Here is a 20,807-nt window from a genome sequence, read left to right as displayed (position 1 = left end):
GTGTCTGTTGCGGTTTTTAGTCGTCTCACCAACTGGCTTACAATTTACAGTTTCACAGCGGTACTTACTTGCTTCAGCCACGAATGATACAAGTGCGTGATTGTCTGCATCGAGCTCAACGAAATCGCTGAGCTAGTTGGTACAGCATATTGGGAACAACAGACACCACAACCGCAGCCAGCGCCGGGTTGCCACCGAAGGGCGGCAGTGGCGCCATCAAAGGACCACCACACCTTGCAACGCTCACCTTGGCACATTTCGCATAGTGGCGCCTCCCCCAGCAGACAACAGATGGCGTCACCATCTCCCTTCCGCGAAAACTCGGCATCAGCGGCTTTCAGTTTGACGATAACGGGTTGCAAAATGCACGGCTGAACCGGGTAAGTACCGTTACCAAACATGCTACCAGACAAATGTTACCGCAACAGCAAAGCTTTGTAACCAATTTCACCTTAAACGACTCAGTAGTTGAGGCGGCAAAATTTTTAAAAGGCTTCACCATAAAGATGCACAGTACTGTATATATATACCCACACCAGGACATATTGCTCCCAAGGCTTCTGGCTGCACCATGGGTTTTTCGCTGAGTGCGGGATTAAGTGTTAGCACAGTAAAACGCTGCGCCAATCTATTGCACTACGGGAACAACAGTGAATGTTTTCCACCACCCCATCTATCCAGCTCGTGGGAGACTTCCCGCAGAGACCATCTTAGTTTCCGCCACCATGTCTTCACTCAACCTGCCGTTTTCACAGGCTTTCCTTTTTCCAGTCTGGCCAAACTCGACTCTATGGAGCTTAACTGTGGCAATGTTTATTTGGCTCGAATCAGGCGGTGGAATGAAAAACGAAGCATCCTAGCTAGAAGTGGCGAGGATGGCGACGTTCTCGGGCGTCACGTCCCGCGCGACGAAGTGCACCAGCCTGGCGGTGCTGAGCGTGGTCGCAGAGCGCAGGTAGCGCACCCTGGCCTCGTCCAGCAGAAGCTTGCAGCGGCGACCCACCTCTTCACGCCGTCCCACAGAGAGGCCCATGCGCACATACCTGCAAGGACATTGGCTCACTCTCGACACGCACTCACAGAGTGGACGACGCCAAAAAAACATGCGGTTCAACCTGGCTCAACATGGCAAGACAACTGCAAAGCTCAGCTACGCCTGGGTAAGCACAGTTTTGCTTCAGTTTCACCTCAGCTTCACTGTAAGCGAAACGGAGGTCTCCTTACGCTCATCCACTTTTTAATGACTTTTCTCCAGCCGTCTCTGTATCGTATGCCACACGTTTTTGCTGTAACACAGCCTGAGCTACATCAGCCGGATGATTCGACTCTGCTTGCTTTCGATTGCAAATTGTTTGTCTCAAAGGCCCGACACGCTCTTCAGCCATGATGTCTAGCGAGGCTTTGCCAGACAGCCACTGGGCATATTCGATTTTCAGTCCCGGACTGCTAGGGACTAATTGCGGACTCGAGCCTGTCGTACGATTTTCTCGGGCAGCCTGAAAGCTCTGCCCACCAGTCAGAAAGCTACCGACACTGCCATAGCCACTGCCGGTCCGTGGGCTGCGAGGAAGGCAGCGGACGATAGATGCCCAGAAAGAGATGCGCCGCGCTGGCACATCATACTGAGTCAAACTCTGTGTGCATTCTGAGTACTTTTTGTGTTCGTGGAGGACGATATCGTGCATCGAATTTTCACACGAGCTCCGTAGCTACTTTCAGAGCCATAGTAAGACTTCGTTTATTTTATTTATTTATCTATTCACGGTACCTACAGTGCCCTGAGAGGCATTATTGTACAGGGGGTATGTACATTAACAGCAAAATAGAACAAAACAGAAAAAAACAGTAACAGAAAAATTTTAAGAACTACCAATAAAGACAACAGCATTCTGATTACACCTGAGACGCAGAACCAACACTGAGAACAGCATAATCAGATTATTGCATTGTCAATTGCGGCCTGGAAATTCTCCCTCTCAAACACTTCATTAGGCAGCAGGTTCCAGTCACTTATTGTGTTGGGAAAAAAGGAATATTTAAGTGTAATAATCCGGCAGTTACACCCTCTAATTTTCATGGTATTGTCCCTTCTACTCGAAACCTAGTGAGGCTAGCTTAAATAGACGCTTTTATTAATTCCTGTTTTATTATTGTATATGTCGCACAAAAACTTGATTCTGAAAACTTTTCTTCTGTGGGATAATAACTTCCAACCAAGAGCTTCCTGAAGTTCAGAACTTCTAGCCTTAAAATTATAATTCCCAGTTACAAGCCTTGCTGCCCGCTTCTGAACTTGCTCTAGCTTGTCTTTTAAAATATTTGTGAATGGGTCCCAACAAACGCATCCATATTCGAGAGTTGGCCTGACACTCGTAATGTACCAGTGTAGTCATGGAGGTGCATGTTTAAAATTTCTTTGAAGAAGGTTGAGAACGCGGAAAGCTTTGGCAGTTATCGCGTCGACGTGTGCGACTTGTTCTTGCATGTTTGTTAATCCACTACACACGGACGCACGTTCGGAGCTGCGAGAGTGTACTGTTTCCTTGTGTCGTCAAGAGGTTCTTGTTCGCTTGTTTTGCGACATGCTCTCTGTGCGCATAGTTAAAAGCATCGCAGGTGAACCACTCGTACACTGGAGTAGCTATGTAAACCTTTTTGTGAGTGCTTTCCTCTGTCTGCTTATGTGCAACGATTTGGGCTACATTGTGTGAAATTCACCTCGAGCATTGCGAGCATTGTCATTATCATGCATTGCTGGCTTCAGTGATCATTGCACCTTATTGTTCAACTTATCTGTGCCGGTCTCTACTCGCCAACCATCAGTCAAGTATATTCGTGACTATAACAAGGCCAACATTGCAAGTATTATCTCAGAGTTAGGCAACTTCCTCAATCATTTCCGTATGTGCTCCGCAGCAAGAACAGTTAATGATAATTGGTTGCTATTCAAAAGAAAGTTATGATCACTTATCGATATACACGTTCCCCTTGTATGCATTCGAGGTGACGCAAGCAGACCATGGTTTTCTAATGCACTCAGAAAACTTTCAAGGAAAAAGAAACGCCTCGTCCGTGTAGCAAAGCACTCGGGCTGCCCACAACAGTGGAAAAGGTATTTCTCGGGTCTTCGCGAATACACTAAACTTCTTCGACAATCAAAAAAGAAATTTTATCATCAAGATCTGCTAAGCATCATTCACTCCAACCCAAAAAAATTCTTGCACCTTCTAACTCTGGGTGACAGGTCATCACGCAATATCTCATTAGTTGATAATGATGGATCTGAGGTTCCATCAGACCAACGCAGTGTGGTTATGAACTCATACTTTTCTTCTGTTTTTACCAATGAACCTTCCTTAAATATCCCCCCCTTACAAAAGCTTCCATTTTCTCAGATGCCGCCTGTTACTATCACTGCCAACGGTATTGAAAATCTCATAGATAAGCTTAAAGGGGCCCAGAAACACAATCTTAGTTAACTGTTCTGCCTGTTGATTGCATACAGTGAGTTACAATGGTGCTATTAGCGTCGGTAATACCACGCATATTCCGTTTTTTAATATTTTAATGTCCTCCCAAAAACAACTTCATGGCTCTGATGGTGTCGCCACACAGTGGCGGGTTTTTAGCAGCGGATATGACATCACCTGGCGCGAGCTTGATGATCGGACAAACAGTAAATATACTGCAAATTGTGTGAATAAATAAAGAAACATTTTGTCACCTGTCTACGTTTTATATTGGATCAACAAAAACAACTTGTTGGTCTTAGATAAAAGCCCTGCAAAGCAAGTAAAATAAAAATACACCACCAGGGGCGCTCTGGCATGGAAACAACGCTGCCAGTCTCAGCAAGAACGAGTTACAGAGAGCAGGCAACCATGGAGTACAAACTTCTGCGACGTGCTCTGGCTGGCTGTTCTGATTGGTTGTGCCAGGTGCCGTCATTGGGAGAGCGAAATAGGAGTGGGAAGCCCCGCCAAAATCGAGTTGAGGGCAGCGTTTTGTTTGCTTGTATTTTCAAATTTCTTCACTGAATAACTCCTGTTCCTGTGCATCGATTCCTGTAATTCTTTTTAAGTCAGCACCTGTGTGACATAAAGAACCCACCTGAAGTATAGCCGGTATCCCCCCAAGCAGTGTTTCGCAGCCCCTATAAGGTTTCAAGCGCCCCAGGACCTGATAATATACCTTCAGATACTGAAATGCACTAAGGATATCTCAAGCCAGTTTTTGCAATTAATATTCGAGCAATCGATTGCTACAGGTTCCATTCCAGATGACTGGAAGATGAGTCGAGTAGTTCCGGTTTTTAAAGCAGGTAAGCGGTCCGATCCTTCTAACTACCGTCCAATTTCTCTAACATGCACTGCCTGCAAGCTACTAGAGCACATTATATATTCGCATGTGGCCTCTCATCTAGATTACAACTGCTTCTTTTCCCCCTATCAGCATGGTTTCAGATCCGGTTATTCATGCAAAACCCAACTTTTTCATTTCACTACCGATCTCAGCCTAAATTTAGATTCGTCATTTCAGACTGATGTCATATACCTGGACTTCTCGAAAGCTTTTGATCGTGTACCCCATCAGCGCCTTCTAGCCAAACTTTCATGCTTATGCCTCGATCCTCTGGTTTTAACATGGCTGCGTTGTTTTCTAACTGCTCGTTGTCAATATACCATTATCGATGATGATCAGTCGACTGCAACTGAGGTTTTGTCCGGTGTCCCCCAGGGCTCGGTGCTCGGTCCACAGCCATTTTTAACTTTCATAAATGACCTTCCTGCAGGCATCTCATCGACCATTCGTCTTTTCACAGACGACTGCGTCCTGTACCGTCGCTTAACCACTAAAAAAAGACCAGCTAATCCTTCAAAGTGACTTAGGCAGAATTGAAGATTGGTGTTCCACATCGCTAATGCAGCTCAACGTTTCCAAGTGTAAGCACATGCAGGTAACACGTAAGCGCACCACTGACAACTACGCATATTCACTGAACTCAACCACCCTTTCCAAAGTCGTTTCATACCGGTATCTAGGAATTCACATCACCAACAACCTCACGTGGTCCGAGCACATTACGAAACTGGCAGCTGATGCTTCGAAATCACTCGGGTTTATCAGACGGCACCTCGGTTCTTCCCCTCCTTCTATCCGAAAACTAGCCTACAACACTTTCGTCCGCACTAAACTAGAATATGCCTCTCCTATTTGGAACCCACACAAAGCTTACTTAATCGACACCCTAGAAGCTATTCAAAACCGTGCAGCCCGCTTTATTTCATCTGACTATCCCATCCACTCTAGCGTTACAAATATAAAATTGTCTCTCGACATAGAGCCTCTGGTGCACAGGCGGAAAATTGTCCGTTTGTCATTGTTCCACAAACTTTACCATTGTTTTCCATCACTTCGGGACTCCATTTTGCTTCCGCCCCTCAGAACTTCGCGCCGTCTCTTCAACTCCATGAGCATTCTACGCGTGCATGGCTCCACTAACTCATTTAACAAGTCATTTCTACCTGTTGCCATCGAAGAATGGAATTCATTACCCGAGTGCATTGTCATCGAACGAGATCCGTGTAAGTTCCGCCAATTGCTGCTGTCACACTTAAAGGGTCAGTCGACTTACCGAGATGAGTGTATAAATAATGGCATATTCTGGTAGTTGGCACCCTATAGCATCAATAACGAGGGGTCTGCGCCCGGTTTAGGCAGGAATTTATATTTTATTTCGCATGGTGGCGACCCCAAACGTTCATTTTGTTCAAGAAAGTGGTAGTCTTTTTTTGTAGAAGCATAAGTGAATATACTACGTACCATTTGTATGCCCCAATGTCAGAGAAACGCACGTTTTGTTCTAGTAAACTGTAGAAGGCGTACCGCTCGCTTTTTCTGTAAATCACATGAATATTTATAGTTACACGTATGCAAAACGCAGGCACATTCCCACTTTTAGTTCAGCGTATGCTAGCAGAGACACAAAAATAAACTCAGCCTATAGTGGCGCCATCTGGTTGTCAGGACGGGAACCATTGCTGTAAACAAACCGACTCTCCACTTAAGCCTAGGAGCGGCAGAATTCACTCTAATTATTAAAATAAAGCAAATTTATCTCTTATATGTTTTCTTATAGGCGAGATGAGACGGAGCGAAAGACAGGCGCCCCATTTATGGCCAGTGAACGCACTGAAAAAGGCAGCAACAACGAGAATTCAGTCCGAAGCGAGAGGTCCGGCTTCGACGGGCGCCGCCATGTTTGTCGCCGCGCGGCGGAAATCGAGATGGTTGCCAGATGAGACTACCATCTCATACAGATGTGTTCCCACATTAATAAATTCTATTTTAAAATGTTCTACCGCACTTCTTGGCACCACAGCTGGCTAAAGGGTAATTTGAGCAAAGGGCTATCGGTTGCCGCAAAGAAAATATGGTCAATAAAATTCAGTAGACTGACCCTTTAAAAACCTGATGTTGATTATTCTTTTTGTGTTTACATACCATTTCATAAATGTTTGGCCACTCTCTGTGATGGGTTCATGTACATTTTTTTTCTTTATATCCTGCCAGTACATGTGTATGGCACTGATTGTGACCTGGCGTATTTTTGTTATGTAACGCCTCCCCCTTATGTAATACCCCACCACCCAGGGGCCTTTAAGGGTCAATAAATGATGATGATGATGATGAGCAGTAGTGGCAAGCATACCACCGAAGCTCAGTTCAGCAATCACCTACAGCAAGCCAACAGTTCAAATCGACTCTGTGATTGTCATCGAACACACGGCGTTCGTTGTGCCAAATTTTGCGTCAGGGTTTATAGGGAAAGCAGAGAATAAAAACAAAAAAGACAAACAGGAAAAAAAAAACTGTCAAATAAATCATGACTTAAGGTTTGTCCCTTGTGCCAAGGGTGTGGGGTATAGTGTTCCCTTCACGAGTGGCAAGAACTATGTAGGCCAGATGGGAAGGTGCCTGAATACCCACTTACGTGAACACAACACCTCTGTGACCCCAAACATAGCATTGCACTGCAAAGAATGTCGTTGTAACACCTCAATGCCTGCTGCAGAACCATGTACTCACTTTTTAACGATACTAAGGTTTTGTACAATCACAAAGGTAGACTAACTAGAGAAATGAGCGAAGCATTTCATATTCACAAAAACTGAGACACAAGCGTCAGCACCGCATCCGTCCTCGTTGATGACTGTGAACTATTTATTGTGTCTTGACCACCCCGACTGAAGTTGACATCTTACCAGTGTTGTTGGTGTTGCTCCTGGTTGTTAAGAGAGTATATTTTTTGCGTTCCTTTGCAATAAACCTTCAGTCGGTAGTCAGCGCCTGTCCCGTCTTTTCTCTTGTCCCTGTTGCTGCACTGTTTTCCTCATGCAAAAAGCTGACGGCCCATGCAGGAGCTCTTCCCATCCCCAAGAATGCTTCCTGCAATTCTAAAGAAAGTATCTTTCCGTGGTGTATGCGAAGGGAGTGGAGACTGCCATTCGATAGCCGGGTAGTGGGAACTATGATGATGATGATGAGGATGTTTATTTAAAACCACAATAACTTAGATTAAGGGAAGGCTGATCGGGCCCCTAGTCTGTTGGTAGAAGCCGCTGGACAGGGCCGCCTCCCATGTTGGCCAATTTATTATGCCAATACTGTTATTTTTCTGACATACCACATGGCTTGGCAACTACAGATGCCTGAAATGCACTGTTGCTTAGCTTTCCACCTTTTCTGAAAAGAACGGTGCTTGCCATTCTGTTCCAAGAGCTGCTCAACAACTCTGTAAAGCCTCATTACAATGTCTCAGCTAGGCTTGGCATCGTCTATGCGTCCTGTCCTGGTTTTGTCACGGTGCCCAGTCTTTTGAATGGGCGGAGTGTGCTGTGTGAGAGTCAGCCATTCGTTAGTCACAGGTCAAGAGATCGGAAGCGGGCAGAGAGGGAACAAATGCGGATTTATGACATCCCAGTCGAAATCAAGAGGAAGAAATGGAGCAGGGTTGGTTGAGCATATCTTCAAAAACCAGCCCTAAAAACAAGGACTGAAAGAACGAGACACACTGCGCTGAACTGACAACTAAATTTCTTTTTGTACACAAGAGGTGATAAAAAGTCGACAACCTTCTCCCCTCTAGAAATGCCCTTTCCTTCGCTAAAAATGAAAGGGACGCATGCATCTTTGCTATTGGCGATGATCTTATCCTAGATGACTTCCCGTGCCACAGTCTCGGCCTATTCCCTTGATAGCAGGGTTCGCATTCCTGACAATAGATTACCATCGATCCAAGTTCCTTGGATGCTCGAGAAGCCGCTCATTTAAACACCGCTCGGTTGGGCCCACATATGCTTTGCCGCATGTTAAACTACTCCTTCTGTGCATGCGACCATGGGAACTTTGTGTCTTGTCCTATACCCTTTGGCTTTTTTTTTGTCTGGGTATGTTATTATTTTATACAATTTTTCCAACTTGTCCGGCGGCGAAAAACCACCTTTGTTTTTACCCTAGAGGCTTATGGGATATTATTCACATTATGGGATACCTTATGAATGTATTATGGCATCACAGCTGTCTTATGCTTTTGTCTCACCAAATCCTGGCTGGTCACCGCACCCTTACTGCGAAAATTCTTCAGTAGGTCTTCTGCCACCGAGATCAATACCTGACCGGGATATCCTTTAAGCCCTGCTGCTCAAAACTTTCCTTGAACAATTCTGGACAGGATTTATTCAGAGCATCCTGAAATCGCCCTCTTCACTAGTTTTGAATGAGCCGAGCTGTATGGCCTCTGTTTCCTCTCGGCTGCTACAGCTTGATATCCAGGAACCAAAGGACGCCATCAATCATTGTTTCCTATGTTATTGTTGAGGGAATCGCTAAAAACTGCAAGTAGCTGTAGTACAGTACACTTGGAGTTACATTCACGACGGTTAGAAAGCACTGAAAAGTCATCCACCTTTACGTCCTCCACTTTGTTTAGGTTTTGCAAACAGCTTGCCACCAGATGGTCACAATGAGCAAGAAAAATATTACTTAGGAGAGCCACAATGTACAAAGAAGTGGGCTTGGGGGCTTGGGCAGGGCATGTAATGTAGTAAGGCAAGATAACCGCTGGTCTTAATTAAGGGTAACCGAGTGGATTGCAGGAGAAGGCAAGCGTAGCAGGGACAGCAGAAAGTTGGGTGGACGGATGAGATCAACAAGTTTGCGAGGACACGTGGCAAAGGACAGGGTCAGCCTGACAGGGCGTAGTCAGGCTGATGATGATGTACCACAATGCTTCAAGGCTGCAGGGATTTCAAGTTGCCTGCATGTCCCTGTCTCTTCGGCAACTCGCCACTGTGGCTCCCATGCACTTGTACTTTTTTGAAGTGCTCGCTCATGTTCTTGCTTACTGGAGAGCAATCAAACAGCTTGTGGACGGCAAAGCTAAAGGTGAAAAGCTCGACAAGGTGCGGGCAGTAGTCGCTAACCATGAAGACATGAGTAACTTTTCGCAAAGTGTAATTACTTGGCCAATAATCACAGCAGTGAAACCCCTGCAGTCTGAGGAGCTGCTTGTCTACGACGCTTGCTCAAGCCATGGCTCCCTGCTCAATGCGTTCCTGAATTGCAAGCATTTGTGAAGCCCAACCCACGTTTCAGTTTACTTCCCACAACAAGGACAGGGCATGAACAAGGTGTGGCGAGGGTGATGGGATGAAAGCTGCGTCAGGGGCAGCTTGACTGGCCCCGTCTCCCCGGACAAACACGATGAACTGTGACGTCTCAGACAGATGTGTGGGAAGCAGAGACAGATGGCAGTGAGATGGGTAAAGAAGCCACAGCTGCGGCATTCTGGTGGCACAATTCGGCCTGTACTGGTTGAGGAGGTTTTCCGACAGTTGCACCACACACTGGGCTGGGCAAGGGAACTCGGCAATCTCAGCTGCTCCTGCGGTGGGCCCTGACACTCAGTGTCGTCTATCAGCTGACCTGGTAGCCGTTGGGAATGGTAAACAAGTGGCAGCCGCTGAAGCATCTCTGCCAGATTATCCAGCCTTGGCAGGTTTCAAGGGAGGCACACGGGGAAGGTCGAGTTGCAAGGCGACTGCAGGAGGTGGGGTTGTCACACCAGCATCGCATCCGGGAATGGATTAAGATGGTCGCGAGTCAACGTTTATAGATACTTTTTTAGTTCCATAACTCCTCGCAGCGCCCGTAGGGAGCAGGCGGCCTGTCGCCATCCCCGCCACCGCGGCGCTGCAATCGCGGGTTGAGCTGGGAGAGCGAGAGTCGTCTGCTAGCTTGCAGCGTTTTGCACGAGCACTCGCATTCGAATCATCGCTGCGTGACTGCTGTTTTTTGTTTCCGGCTCTTGCCCGGAGGTATTTCATAACATATGTGTGCTTAGCGCGTTTGCGAACTTAAGAGCGGTATTCTGAGCCGTGTCACAAGCGGCCGTTTTGTACGGGCAATGACGAAATGCATGCTTCGATTCTGCTTCTCGTGAGATGAACCTAACCTTGTTACTTCAATAGATTCGTATTATCCGCCGAACCAGTTTTTCGCGACTGGCTGTTGTGTCTCGCATTTCGCGCAAAATTACTTTTACGTTTATTACAGCAATGCTGGTGCAAATAAAACCCGCCGCTGTCTCGGTGGCTACGGCCCGCCGCTTCTTTCCCGAAAGCCGCGAGTTCGATGCCGGTGTAGGCGAAATGCAAGAGTAATTCAAGGCCCTTGACATTTAAATAGAAAAAATTTATTCACAAACCCACTAAACATCGTCGTTGACAGATTTGCTGTCAACTAATTTGTCAGACAAGCTTCGCCTACTTTCGCTCTTTTTGAGCTATAACGGCGCTACTATTTTCCAACCACTTTGCTCGCGCAAAGAAGTGCATGTGCGTCACTAAAAAGTAAATTAATTGAGCTGTGAACACCTCAGCATGCTCTGGTAAACCAACACCATTCGTGCCTTTTTTTACAAGAGAATCCAGCGCGTTCCAAAACAGGTCGCCAAACAACTCGCCCTTTCAAGCCTGTTTTATAGCACCCTCTACCGCGCTTACACAGGCAAAGGGTACGGTACACGAGAAGGGTACGCGAGACTGCCACTAACATACTCGCGCTCAATAATGAGCATATAGCCTCACGCGGCAGAGAATCCTGCCTGCCACGTGCGTCACATTGCGTCACAGAGTACACATTGCGCTTTATTTTTCATTTTGAAAGCCACATAGCCTGCCAAATAGTACAAGGCTGTTTCTTCTGGTGATGGAACACTGTATCTGTGGTCGTTGGAAGCATTGGAGAGGTCCCTGAAAGTTATCGCCATCAGCTCCTGCCAGATCTGTTCTTTCTAGCCTTTTTCTAGACGAGGGCGTCGCGACGCTTTTCTCCGAGGCTCTCGAAGGCACTAAATAAGACACGATCCGTTCCCGTCTCACAGTTCAATTTCACAGCTACTTCAACAGGTGTGTAAAAGAAAGCAGCCTAAATAATGATAAGATGGAAGACTCCATCTGAAGCTGCAAAAAAATATTGTGAAATAGAGCAAATAAACGTTTTCCACCACCACCTAAATAATTGCCTGAACTTTGTCACTGTAGGGTGGTCTTCGTCACCTCCTAATGGGCTCACTAGGCCAAAAAATCTGAATTAAAAAAACACATTATATATGAGCATTTCTAGGCTTTTTCAACGTTCCAGTCTAATTACCTCAAGTGGGTCTTGGTTTAACTTCGCTGTGAGAATATAGCTGACGCCCTTGCTGTGTAGGAAGTCTATAATGGACAGCCCTGACATCAATGTCACCCGCATGGACTCAACGGTTTGATTTCATGCAATGAGTTTGATATTTCCTCTTGCTTCCGTACGGATGGCGTTTCTCCGGGTTGCTCTTGTACCCGCTGGTACAGCCGGGCACGAAGCAAGTTGGCATCGTCGTGCTCGAAAGCTGCTTCATGGCCAGCAGCGTTTGTTGTTCTGAGTGCACGATGGGGACCACGTGTTCGCAGAGCGCACAGGAACACAAATGGACAAAAAAAGGCAACGACAAACCCGCGCACACGGGCTAAGCAGTAGCTGCAGCCTGCAGGAGAGGAGACGCGCGCGCGTCGGCGACCGCGCAAACCTCGACTGCAGCCCCCTCTCACCGCCCGGGTACAAGCAGCGCCCGCTTTCAGGGGAGGAGTTATGGAACTAAAAAAGTATCTATAAACGTTGGTCGCGAGTGTATTGTATCAGTCGCGCATGCGCTCTTTTGTATGGGCCTGGTCCGTGATATCTGATATCTGTAACACGTGGCCGTTATCATGCAGCCGCCTGTAGGCTATACAGTCGACGACCGATTTTTCGGACTCTCTAGGGGCCGCGAAAACGACCGAAAAATCGGGCAGTCCGGAAAATCAAATTTCACCGAAAAAATCACGAACTTATTACCACTATGCCGGAGAAAGCGGCCAATTGTATTGCACACATTCTAAAGCTCCTCATTACTATATTTCGCCGCGCGAAATACCGTATAAACGCGTATAAGGGCCGCACTTTTTTTTTTCCAGATTCGGGGGCCAATTTTCGGGGTGCGGCCCATACACGTGATATGCGAAAAAAAAATTTTTTTAAGTAAAAACACACCAACCAGGGAATGAGCGACATTTATTCTACGTTCAATCGTCACTCGCGAAGTATTTAGACTCCTGAGCTGGTGCTGCGCTCTAGTGCACGCTCATGCCAAAAGAAGCCGCGCAGCATGTCCGCTGTCAACGCGTAGCCGTTGTTCCGAAATTCCACCACATAGAGGAGCAGCTCTTCTTCCAGTTCAGGAAACTCGCACGGCTTGACTCGGAAAGCGCGCTTTTTGCAGCTTGTGTTTCTCTTCTGGTTGCACCATCATCGGACGCACTTCTCGGCCACGTCGAATTTCCCGCCCTTCGCACGCTTACCGACCGCGTTCGAGAGCTAACTCCCAGCCGTGTAGCTTAAGGTGCTTGCCCATCGCGCTAAAACTGTGAAGCTCGGCGGCAGCACGCGAAAGCCACTATCACGGCGAACGCGCTAACACGCATGCTGACACGCCACGAAAGGCTGGAGCTGGCGATACTGATGCCGATGTGAACAGCGGAAAATCGCGACCGAGAAAAATGTTGGTGATAATGATCACGGCGCCATCCGGTGCGCGCGCGTGGTCTCCGGTGCGCGCGCGTGGTCTCCGCGAACGGCGCAGCGCCGGAGCAGATCGCGGCCGCGATAAGATCCGGCGGCGCGATAAGATCGGGCGGCGCGCCGCGCGCTTCGATCGTATTCGCGTTACGTGTTCGGGACTAAAGACTCGGCACAGATGAGTTCCGTGAACTCAGACTACGGTTCAAGTTCGTGCGGCGGAAGACATTCAAGGACAGTACGAATTCGAAAACACGCAAGCGCATGCAATGTGCCGACTCGCGCAGAATTTCAGCGTCGCAAGTTAAGAGGCTCCATTTTAGCTTGAATTTCATTTTGTTTGATCAAGTTTTCGATCTCTCCTGCAGTTTGAATTAATGAGGTTCCACTGTACACATTATATGGCGGCTTGGGTACTGGCGGCGAGTGCGAACGAGGTCCGAAAAATCGAGTGGTCAGTTGCGGTGCGTCCGAAATTTCAAGCGCTCTTACACATTGGCTCTATGGGCCATGTCGCGGTGCCGCGAAAAAGTCCGAATAATCAAGCATGTCCGAAAAATCAGGCGTCCGAATTTTCGGTCGTCGACTGTATATACCAGCAAGCAATATCGAATAAAGGTTCTTCTTCTTGTTGCTTCCACGCTGTGTGTTCGTTGTTGGACGCCGGAACAGCGAGAAGCCAAGCCTGGGTAGGGACTGAAGCCAAAGTTGCCAGCTGCCAAGCGCGGCATTGGGCATCCCAACCTTGGCCATTACCTCAAGATGCCCTGTCACAGCTGCACGCTAACTGTGAGGGCCCATACCAGGCAGTAATCATCATCATCACCCTGACTACACCCACTGTCTCCCATTGACCCTGTCCTTTGCAGGGAGTGCCGAATTAAAAATGCATGTTGCATGTGCCTTCGGTTGGGGCAGAGTACAAGGTCTAAGAACGGTATCCGGGAGACTCTTTGAGGCTAAGAATCCTGTTCCATTGTAGCTACGCTAGACTAGCAGAAGCGCATTTCACAGTGCCTGGCACAGGCCCGTTACCATGGCAATCATGGCACTGCTCGAACTGTCAATCATAAGAAAAAAGAAAAGAAAATTGGGGACTAGGTGGGAATCAAACCCGGGCCACTGGCATGTGAGATGGGAACACTGCCACCCTGCCACGACACTTTTGATGTTTGAAGCTGAATAAAGGCGCATCTAGTGAATGCACAGTTCAGAAAAATATATCTTCGAGATATGTATTAAGGCCTACGTGAGTAACTATGAGCATGTTAATTACAGATGTCGCAATCAAGCGAGTGCCAAATTTCCTCCGTTTCCAATAAATTTCCTCCACGTTTGGCATGTAATATAAGCGCCATTATGTGGCACCCACTGAAAACCCCTCTTGCAATGCCCAGTATTGTGTGTTTTTATCGTGAAGACTTTCAAAATTTTTCCATCCTCAATGGCTAGCTCGTTTGCGGTGAAACTGCGTACAGAGCTTGCATGTTAAGGTAACTTTTGCATCCTTTCAATTTTTTCAATTCAAGTTTATTTGCATCTATACATGTACAGATGACGGGAGTGCAGACAAAAAGCCAAATGGATTTGGCTTGACGGGGTCTGTACCCCCTACAGAAATGGCACTATGCACAATAAAGAGAACGCAAAGATACAATAATGGATAAACGAAAAAAAAAAAAGTATTAGTGAACATTCTATAACATTCTATGCTATAACAGAAATACATACGGCCAAAAAAAAAAAATCAATGATAGAATGCTGAAAGGATTTAAAAAGCAGAAAGCATAAAGCATAAAATTATACAAATAAAATAGCTTTGAAATTCACAAACATAAATAATAAGTTACTAACAAGCAAAGAAAATTGGTTAGACATTCATGGCGTCAGTGTATACTACAGCAAAGCAAACAAAACAAAAAAACGAATCCACAATGAGCCCATAAAAGGAGAGCTACGTTGTTATTAAGTTTCTAATGAGTTTAACAAAGATGGCAGTGTGTGGCGTAACATTTGTTGACCGTAGTTAGTGCGCGTTTTAGGAACGTACCATGTTTCTCTGTGACGTGTGTTGTAAATGTTAGAACTCATTGTCAATAGAGATAAATGCTCGAAGAATTTGGTGTTCTGTTTTTTCGCAGTAGCGAAACGCTTGAGTAAAATACTACGATATATGGAGGTGACCGGCTGTAAGTTAAGGGCACTGAAAAGAGGCTGCGTATGAGCGTCATATGAGGAATTAGCGATAGCGCGCACTGCTTTCTTCTGCAAAAGATAAAGCTTTGTGATGTTAGACATTGTGGTGTTTCCCCATACTAAATGGCAGTAATTCAGATGGGACAGGAAGAGACAGTTGTAAAGCAGCTTTTTCACGCTCAAGGGAAGAAAAAATCGAAGTTTCGTTAGTATCCCCACAACACGAGCGATTTTGTTAGCAACTGAGTCTGTACAAAGATTCCAAAGTAAGTTCTCTTGAAATACGACCCCGAGGCACTTAATGGATGGCACAATGTTGATAACCGAGGAACCCATTTGCAAATGGCCGTCAATGTGGACATTTTTGTTTTTAGGTTGAAAAAGTACAGCCTTTGTCTTGCTTTTATTTATAGACAGTGAATTCAATGAACTCCATCGATTGAGTTCGCTTAAAGCAGCGTTCGCAAGAGCCAACAGGTCCCTTGCACAACCAGATGTAAAAACAGACTAGTGTCGTCAGCGTATATGATGAATTGGGCAGTGGTGTCAATATTTATTATGTCGTTAATGTAAATATTAACTAACAAAGGTCCAAGAATGCTTCCTTGAGGTACACCAGAATGAATGGGTAAGTTATCTGAAAGACAGTTATTTATTGAAACCCTCTGACACCTGAACTGCAGATAGCTTTTGATTAAGCTAAGGAATGGGCCCCTGAAACCATAAATTTCAAGTTTTGTTAGCAATGTGGTGTGATTAATTGTGTCAAAGGCCTTTGAAAAATCGATGAAAATGCCTAGTGTCACAAAATTTTGCTCAAATGCTTGTAATATTAGTTCCTTTTGTGTTAGTAGAGCTAACTCTGTCGAACGACCCTTTCGGAAACCGAACTGACAGTCAGTAAGGATATTGTGTTTTTCGCAGAAAGCGGTCATTCTGAGTGTTATTAATTTTTCTAGGCATTTTGAAAATACAGGTAAAATGGATATTGGTCTGTAGTTAGACATGTTGTTTCTATCACCGGCTTTGAAGAGCACTGCAACCCTTGCGAGTTGCATGCGCTTAGGAAATATACTGTTTACAAAGCACAAATTATACACATGCTCAAGAACTGGACATATAAGATCTAAAACGTGTTTTACGGGGCGTATTTGCAGGTCATCAATATCGCAGCTTTTACTGTTTCGCAGAGCGGAGAACGTGAGACAAATTTCTTCGGCGCTAGTTGGATGCAGAAAAGCACTATCGCAAGTTTTGGAATTGACGTACTCTGCGGAGCGAGGATCGTGCAAACTATTCACTAGGGACACAAAATAATTATTAAAAGCGTTTGCTAAATGCGCGCCTGATGAAAGTTCCCCATTAATGATCAATTCTCGTACGCCCTCTGGATGCTGACGTCCAATGTTAAGCACTGCGCTAAGGTTTCTCCACGTGATGTCCGACGCAAGTTTTACAATGGTACTTACTTAGTTGAGCTGTGCATGATGCGAAAATGTAATTGTCTGTGCAGAGATCAGCAAACCAAAACCTTCAAATGGCATTTTTTCACTGAAGGGCAGCAGTGGCACCATCTGTTTTCTGCAGTGGAAAGCGTCAAGACAATACGCCGAGGCGAGCGTTGCAAGAAGCACGAGCCCTTTGAATATGCCGTCCCAGCATTTGCATCTGTTTCAACTAAAGCGCTTCCAACATTTTCGGCTAACTGAGCAGAAAAAAATATCAGAAATGATTTAATGAGGCTTTGCCTTTCAAAGGATATTGTTTGCAACACTCGCCTCAGTGCCTTGTCGTGATGCTTTCCACTGCAGAAAACAGACGGCGCCAGCCACTGCTCCCCTTAAGCGAAAAAACTGCGTTTGCGGGTTTTGGTTCCCCGATCTCTACGCAGACGATTACGTTTTCGCATCATGCACGGCTCAACTAAGTAAGCACGACTGTGAAACTTGCTGTGGTACAAAAGTTACCGTAATACGCAAGCTCTGTGTGCACTTTCACCGCAAACGAGCTAGCCGTTGAGGAGGGAAAATTTTTTAGTCTTCATGATAAAAACACACAATACTGCACATTGCGATGACCCAGCAGATGACAGTGCACAGCTTCCACGCCACGTGAGAACGAGGCAAGAAAGACTAAACGGGCAGCCGAGACATCCAAAGAACAAGAGGAACGTTTTGCGAAGGGACGCCGCCAAGCTGCTGAACGACAACTACAGCGTGTTGCTACTGATATGTCAGTAGATGAAACTGCTTTCGCTACGTATATCCTGGCTTAACTGAGCCAAGCCACTGCCAATTTTTTAAGGGGGACAAGGGTCTCAAAACTGACCTTTTTATTTATGGTTAGAACCTCATGAAATTTTTCACACAGATGTGTTTTTCTCTTCTGATTCCAGAAAATGTAGTCATAATTGAGCTGGCTGTCTTAGATCAAAAGTTTTAAATTATAGAGTGTAATTAGGCAATTTCTTACGCAGCTTTGAAGGGACACTGAGGAGAAATTTAAGTTGGCTTGTATCGACAGAATACCAGTTCCTGATTACAAAAAACGCCACTCATACTGACAACAAGAACCAAAATGCAGGTATCGCCGCCACAAGCCAAACTCGCAAGTACAAGCGTGATGACGTCATAGGACAAAACAGTGTTGCTAGAACCAATGGTTCTAGGAACACCAGGAGACGATAAGCTACGAATCACTGAGGTGCAGCCAATGCATGCGCAAATCTCCTTGACGTCGTCAGATGGCGCCACGTATCCGGCAGCTACGCGCGCTCCTGCAGCATCGGGACCAATCAGCGCCTGCTCACCGGCGGTAGGCGGGCTCCCGGTGTTCCGCAACAAGGTACACGGTATGCTAAAGGCGTCTTTTTGCGAGAACTTCGTTGACGACTTCGAGAACGGGATCCATCGTAACGCTGGCAAAACGCCGGTGCAAACGTAAACGAAGCGACGGCCGCAATAGCCGATAGATGCCTTCAACGTGCGGCCGGCGGTAGCTTTCTTTTCGGCTGCTGCTGGGCCGCACTGCTGGCCGCCAGAAATCATGGAGTCTGCGTTACGTCATGTGAATGTCATGTTTCACGTCACTTAGTTCTGTGTCGTCATAGCAGAATCCCAAGTTTGAACCAGAGCGGCGGGAAAAACTATTTCAACTTCGAATCCAAATTTCTTAGAAATAAATGCATCTTTCGCTGCCGGCCAAGTGGCAACAAAGCCATGAAATGCCGAACTATCTGATTTTGCTATAAAAAAAATATCAATAGAGCTCTCCTCAGTGTCCCTTTAACGAATTGCAGTGTCAAATACTGTGACCTTTTACTCTTGACATAGTATCTCAGGATGACATGCCTTTAGAGAATAATGAAGAATGTCACCGGGTATGGGAACTCTGTGGCTATCAATTCATGTAATTAAAAGCAACAAAATGCAGTGAGAAAGTTCATTAAAGCTGTGTAAGAAATTACCTAATTACATTCTCGAGTTTGCAAGATCTAAAACCACCAGCTCAGTTATGATTACGTAATTGGAATCAGAAGAGGAAAATGCATGGAATCAGAAGAGGAAAATGCATCAGTGTGGAAAATTTCACGAGATAAATAAAAAAAGTTAGTTTTAAGACCCCGCTTAAAAAGACCGCCCCATGTCCTCACCACTGGCCTCCTCCAGGGTTCCTATTGTCTGAAGACATCTTCAGAACCTCTCAACCCAGAGCACGAGTGGAACTAGCAGAGTGAACGGTGTGGCAGAGGGGGAAGCCCCTGCAGTGCCAGCAACCGTCAAGTGGCCCACAAGCGTGTCATGTGCTCGAGTCGTGCTGGGACCATCTGGAAGTGGCACAGCACCAGGTAGGACACGAGCCGGAGTGTGCACCAGCAGCACCCCTGTATGGTGCGCTACTTTCTGCAAAGGGGTCATGATAACATGGTGGTGTGACGCTGTGTTACACTGGTGAGCCATTGCAGATGGTGGTGCCATCCGATTGAAAGCACAGGAGATGGACCAGCAGTTGGTGACCAGACCTCGATGGCTGAGATGCTTCTGAGGAAAAAAAGCTTTTCTTCCCTTCAGTCCGACAGTTCCGCACTTTCTCAGTCTCTTCTAGGATCCATGAATAGACAACCTCATAGGTACACAGTGAAAACAGGAAAGTCATCACCATCATCATCAGCTGGACTACGCCCACTGCAGGGCCTATCCCGTGTCTCTCCAATTGACCCTGTCCTTTGCCAGTTGCGGCCACCCCATCCCCGCAAACTTCTTAATTTCATCCGCCCACCCACCTAACTTTCTGCCGCCCCCTGCTACGCTTGGCTAAAAAAAAACTCCGCATGTTGATGGAATTGCATAACCAGGCCTAGGGTGTGGCCTGATCTTGGTGACCAGAACCGACATTGCACTTCCTCACCAGAACGGGGTCTGGCCACCCTGGAGTAGTACTTAGCTGCAACCTTTTATAGATAAACCAATCAGGAAAGTAGTTTGAAAATTTTGTTTACATGCACTTCCATATGGGCCCTACCCCCAGCCGTTACCCCGAACAGGCGACAGCAGCGCCAGCGCATTTTGCTTGCATCACAGATCAGTAGTCCGGTCACTCGGCCCACCATTCCGGAGAAGGCAACCAGGCGGTCCACGTGTGTGGTGACCAGAAAGGCATATTCCACTTCATCCTTCCTCGAGGATGACACCGTCCGCACATGCCTAGCGGAGAATTATGCAGCCGAGAGGGCCTGTGCTGCGTGTTCTCAGGGAAAATAGTTTCTATGCATGCGTTGACCTTTGCCCCACAATCAAAACCTGGGACATCTGCTACAGTGTTCTGTACGTCTGCACCGAAATGCTCTTCTTCTTCCTAACGGTGTAGCCCAGCTCCAGGGCTTGTGTGTCGTGGCATCGCAGTTCATTTGTGAAACCCAATGAAGCGCAGGGCCGCCACAGATGTGCAAATACAGACTGCAATAGTTAAGCAGCAGACTACTGTGCATTCTTTATAGTGTTGTCACTAGTGATCGAGATGTTGAAATGTTCCAAGAAGATTTGAACAGAATCTCAGAATGATGCGTTAAATGGAATATGAATTTGAATTTGTCGAAGACTGTCCATATGAAGTTTACAAGAAAGAAAAACCCTGATGTGTATTCATATGTTATTAGGAACACAGTGTTAGAACAGGTATTCGAATTTAAATATCTAGGCGTTTATTTTACTCCTGATTTGAGCTGGCACCATCACATTGATTATATCTCTGCTAAAGCATGCAGAAACTTGGGATTTCTTCGCCGAAATGCAAGCACTTTTCCACTGTCATGTCGTGACATTTTATTCAAGACTTATGTCAGGTCGGTTCTGGACTACGCGTGCACTGTCTGGGACCCGCCTACTGCTAGAGATAAAGATAAGGTGCAGAACATTGCCTCTCGTTTTGTGTCTGGCACAGGCGGGGCTCGTTAC

At 46.3% G+C, this 20,807-nt stretch overlaps 1 protein-coding gene across 4 annotated transcripts in view; it reads right to left on the bottom strand.

Annotated features, from left to right (window-relative positions):
- Positions 1 to 797: 797 nt before the first annotated feature.
- Positions 798 to 20,807, bottom strand: part of LOC149367437 (tRNA:m(4)X modification enzyme TRM13 homolog) — a 56,075-nt gene continuing 36,065 nt past the window's right edge. For all 4 annotated transcript variants that reach the window (XM_089555561.1, XM_089555574.1, XM_089555567.1 and 1 more), the window contains one exon: positions 798 to 1,043. In XM_089555561.1, coding sequence (XP_089411687.1) covers positions 857 to 1,043 — 187 coding nt within the window. In that variant the 3' untranslated portion in view covers positions 798 to 856. The remainder of the gene's footprint in view (positions 1,044 to 20,807) is intronic.

Source organism: Amblyomma mixtum, chromosome 1, assembly GCF_055824585.1.
Source record: "Amblyomma mixtum isolate Tamu chromosome 1, ASM5582458v1, whole genome shotgun sequence".
Taxonomy (NCBI): Eukaryota; Metazoa; Arthropoda; class Arachnida; order Ixodida; family Ixodidae; genus Amblyomma; species Amblyomma mixtum.
Note: the sequence above shows the minus strand (reverse complement) of the source record. Positions and strands in the feature narration are given on the sequence as shown.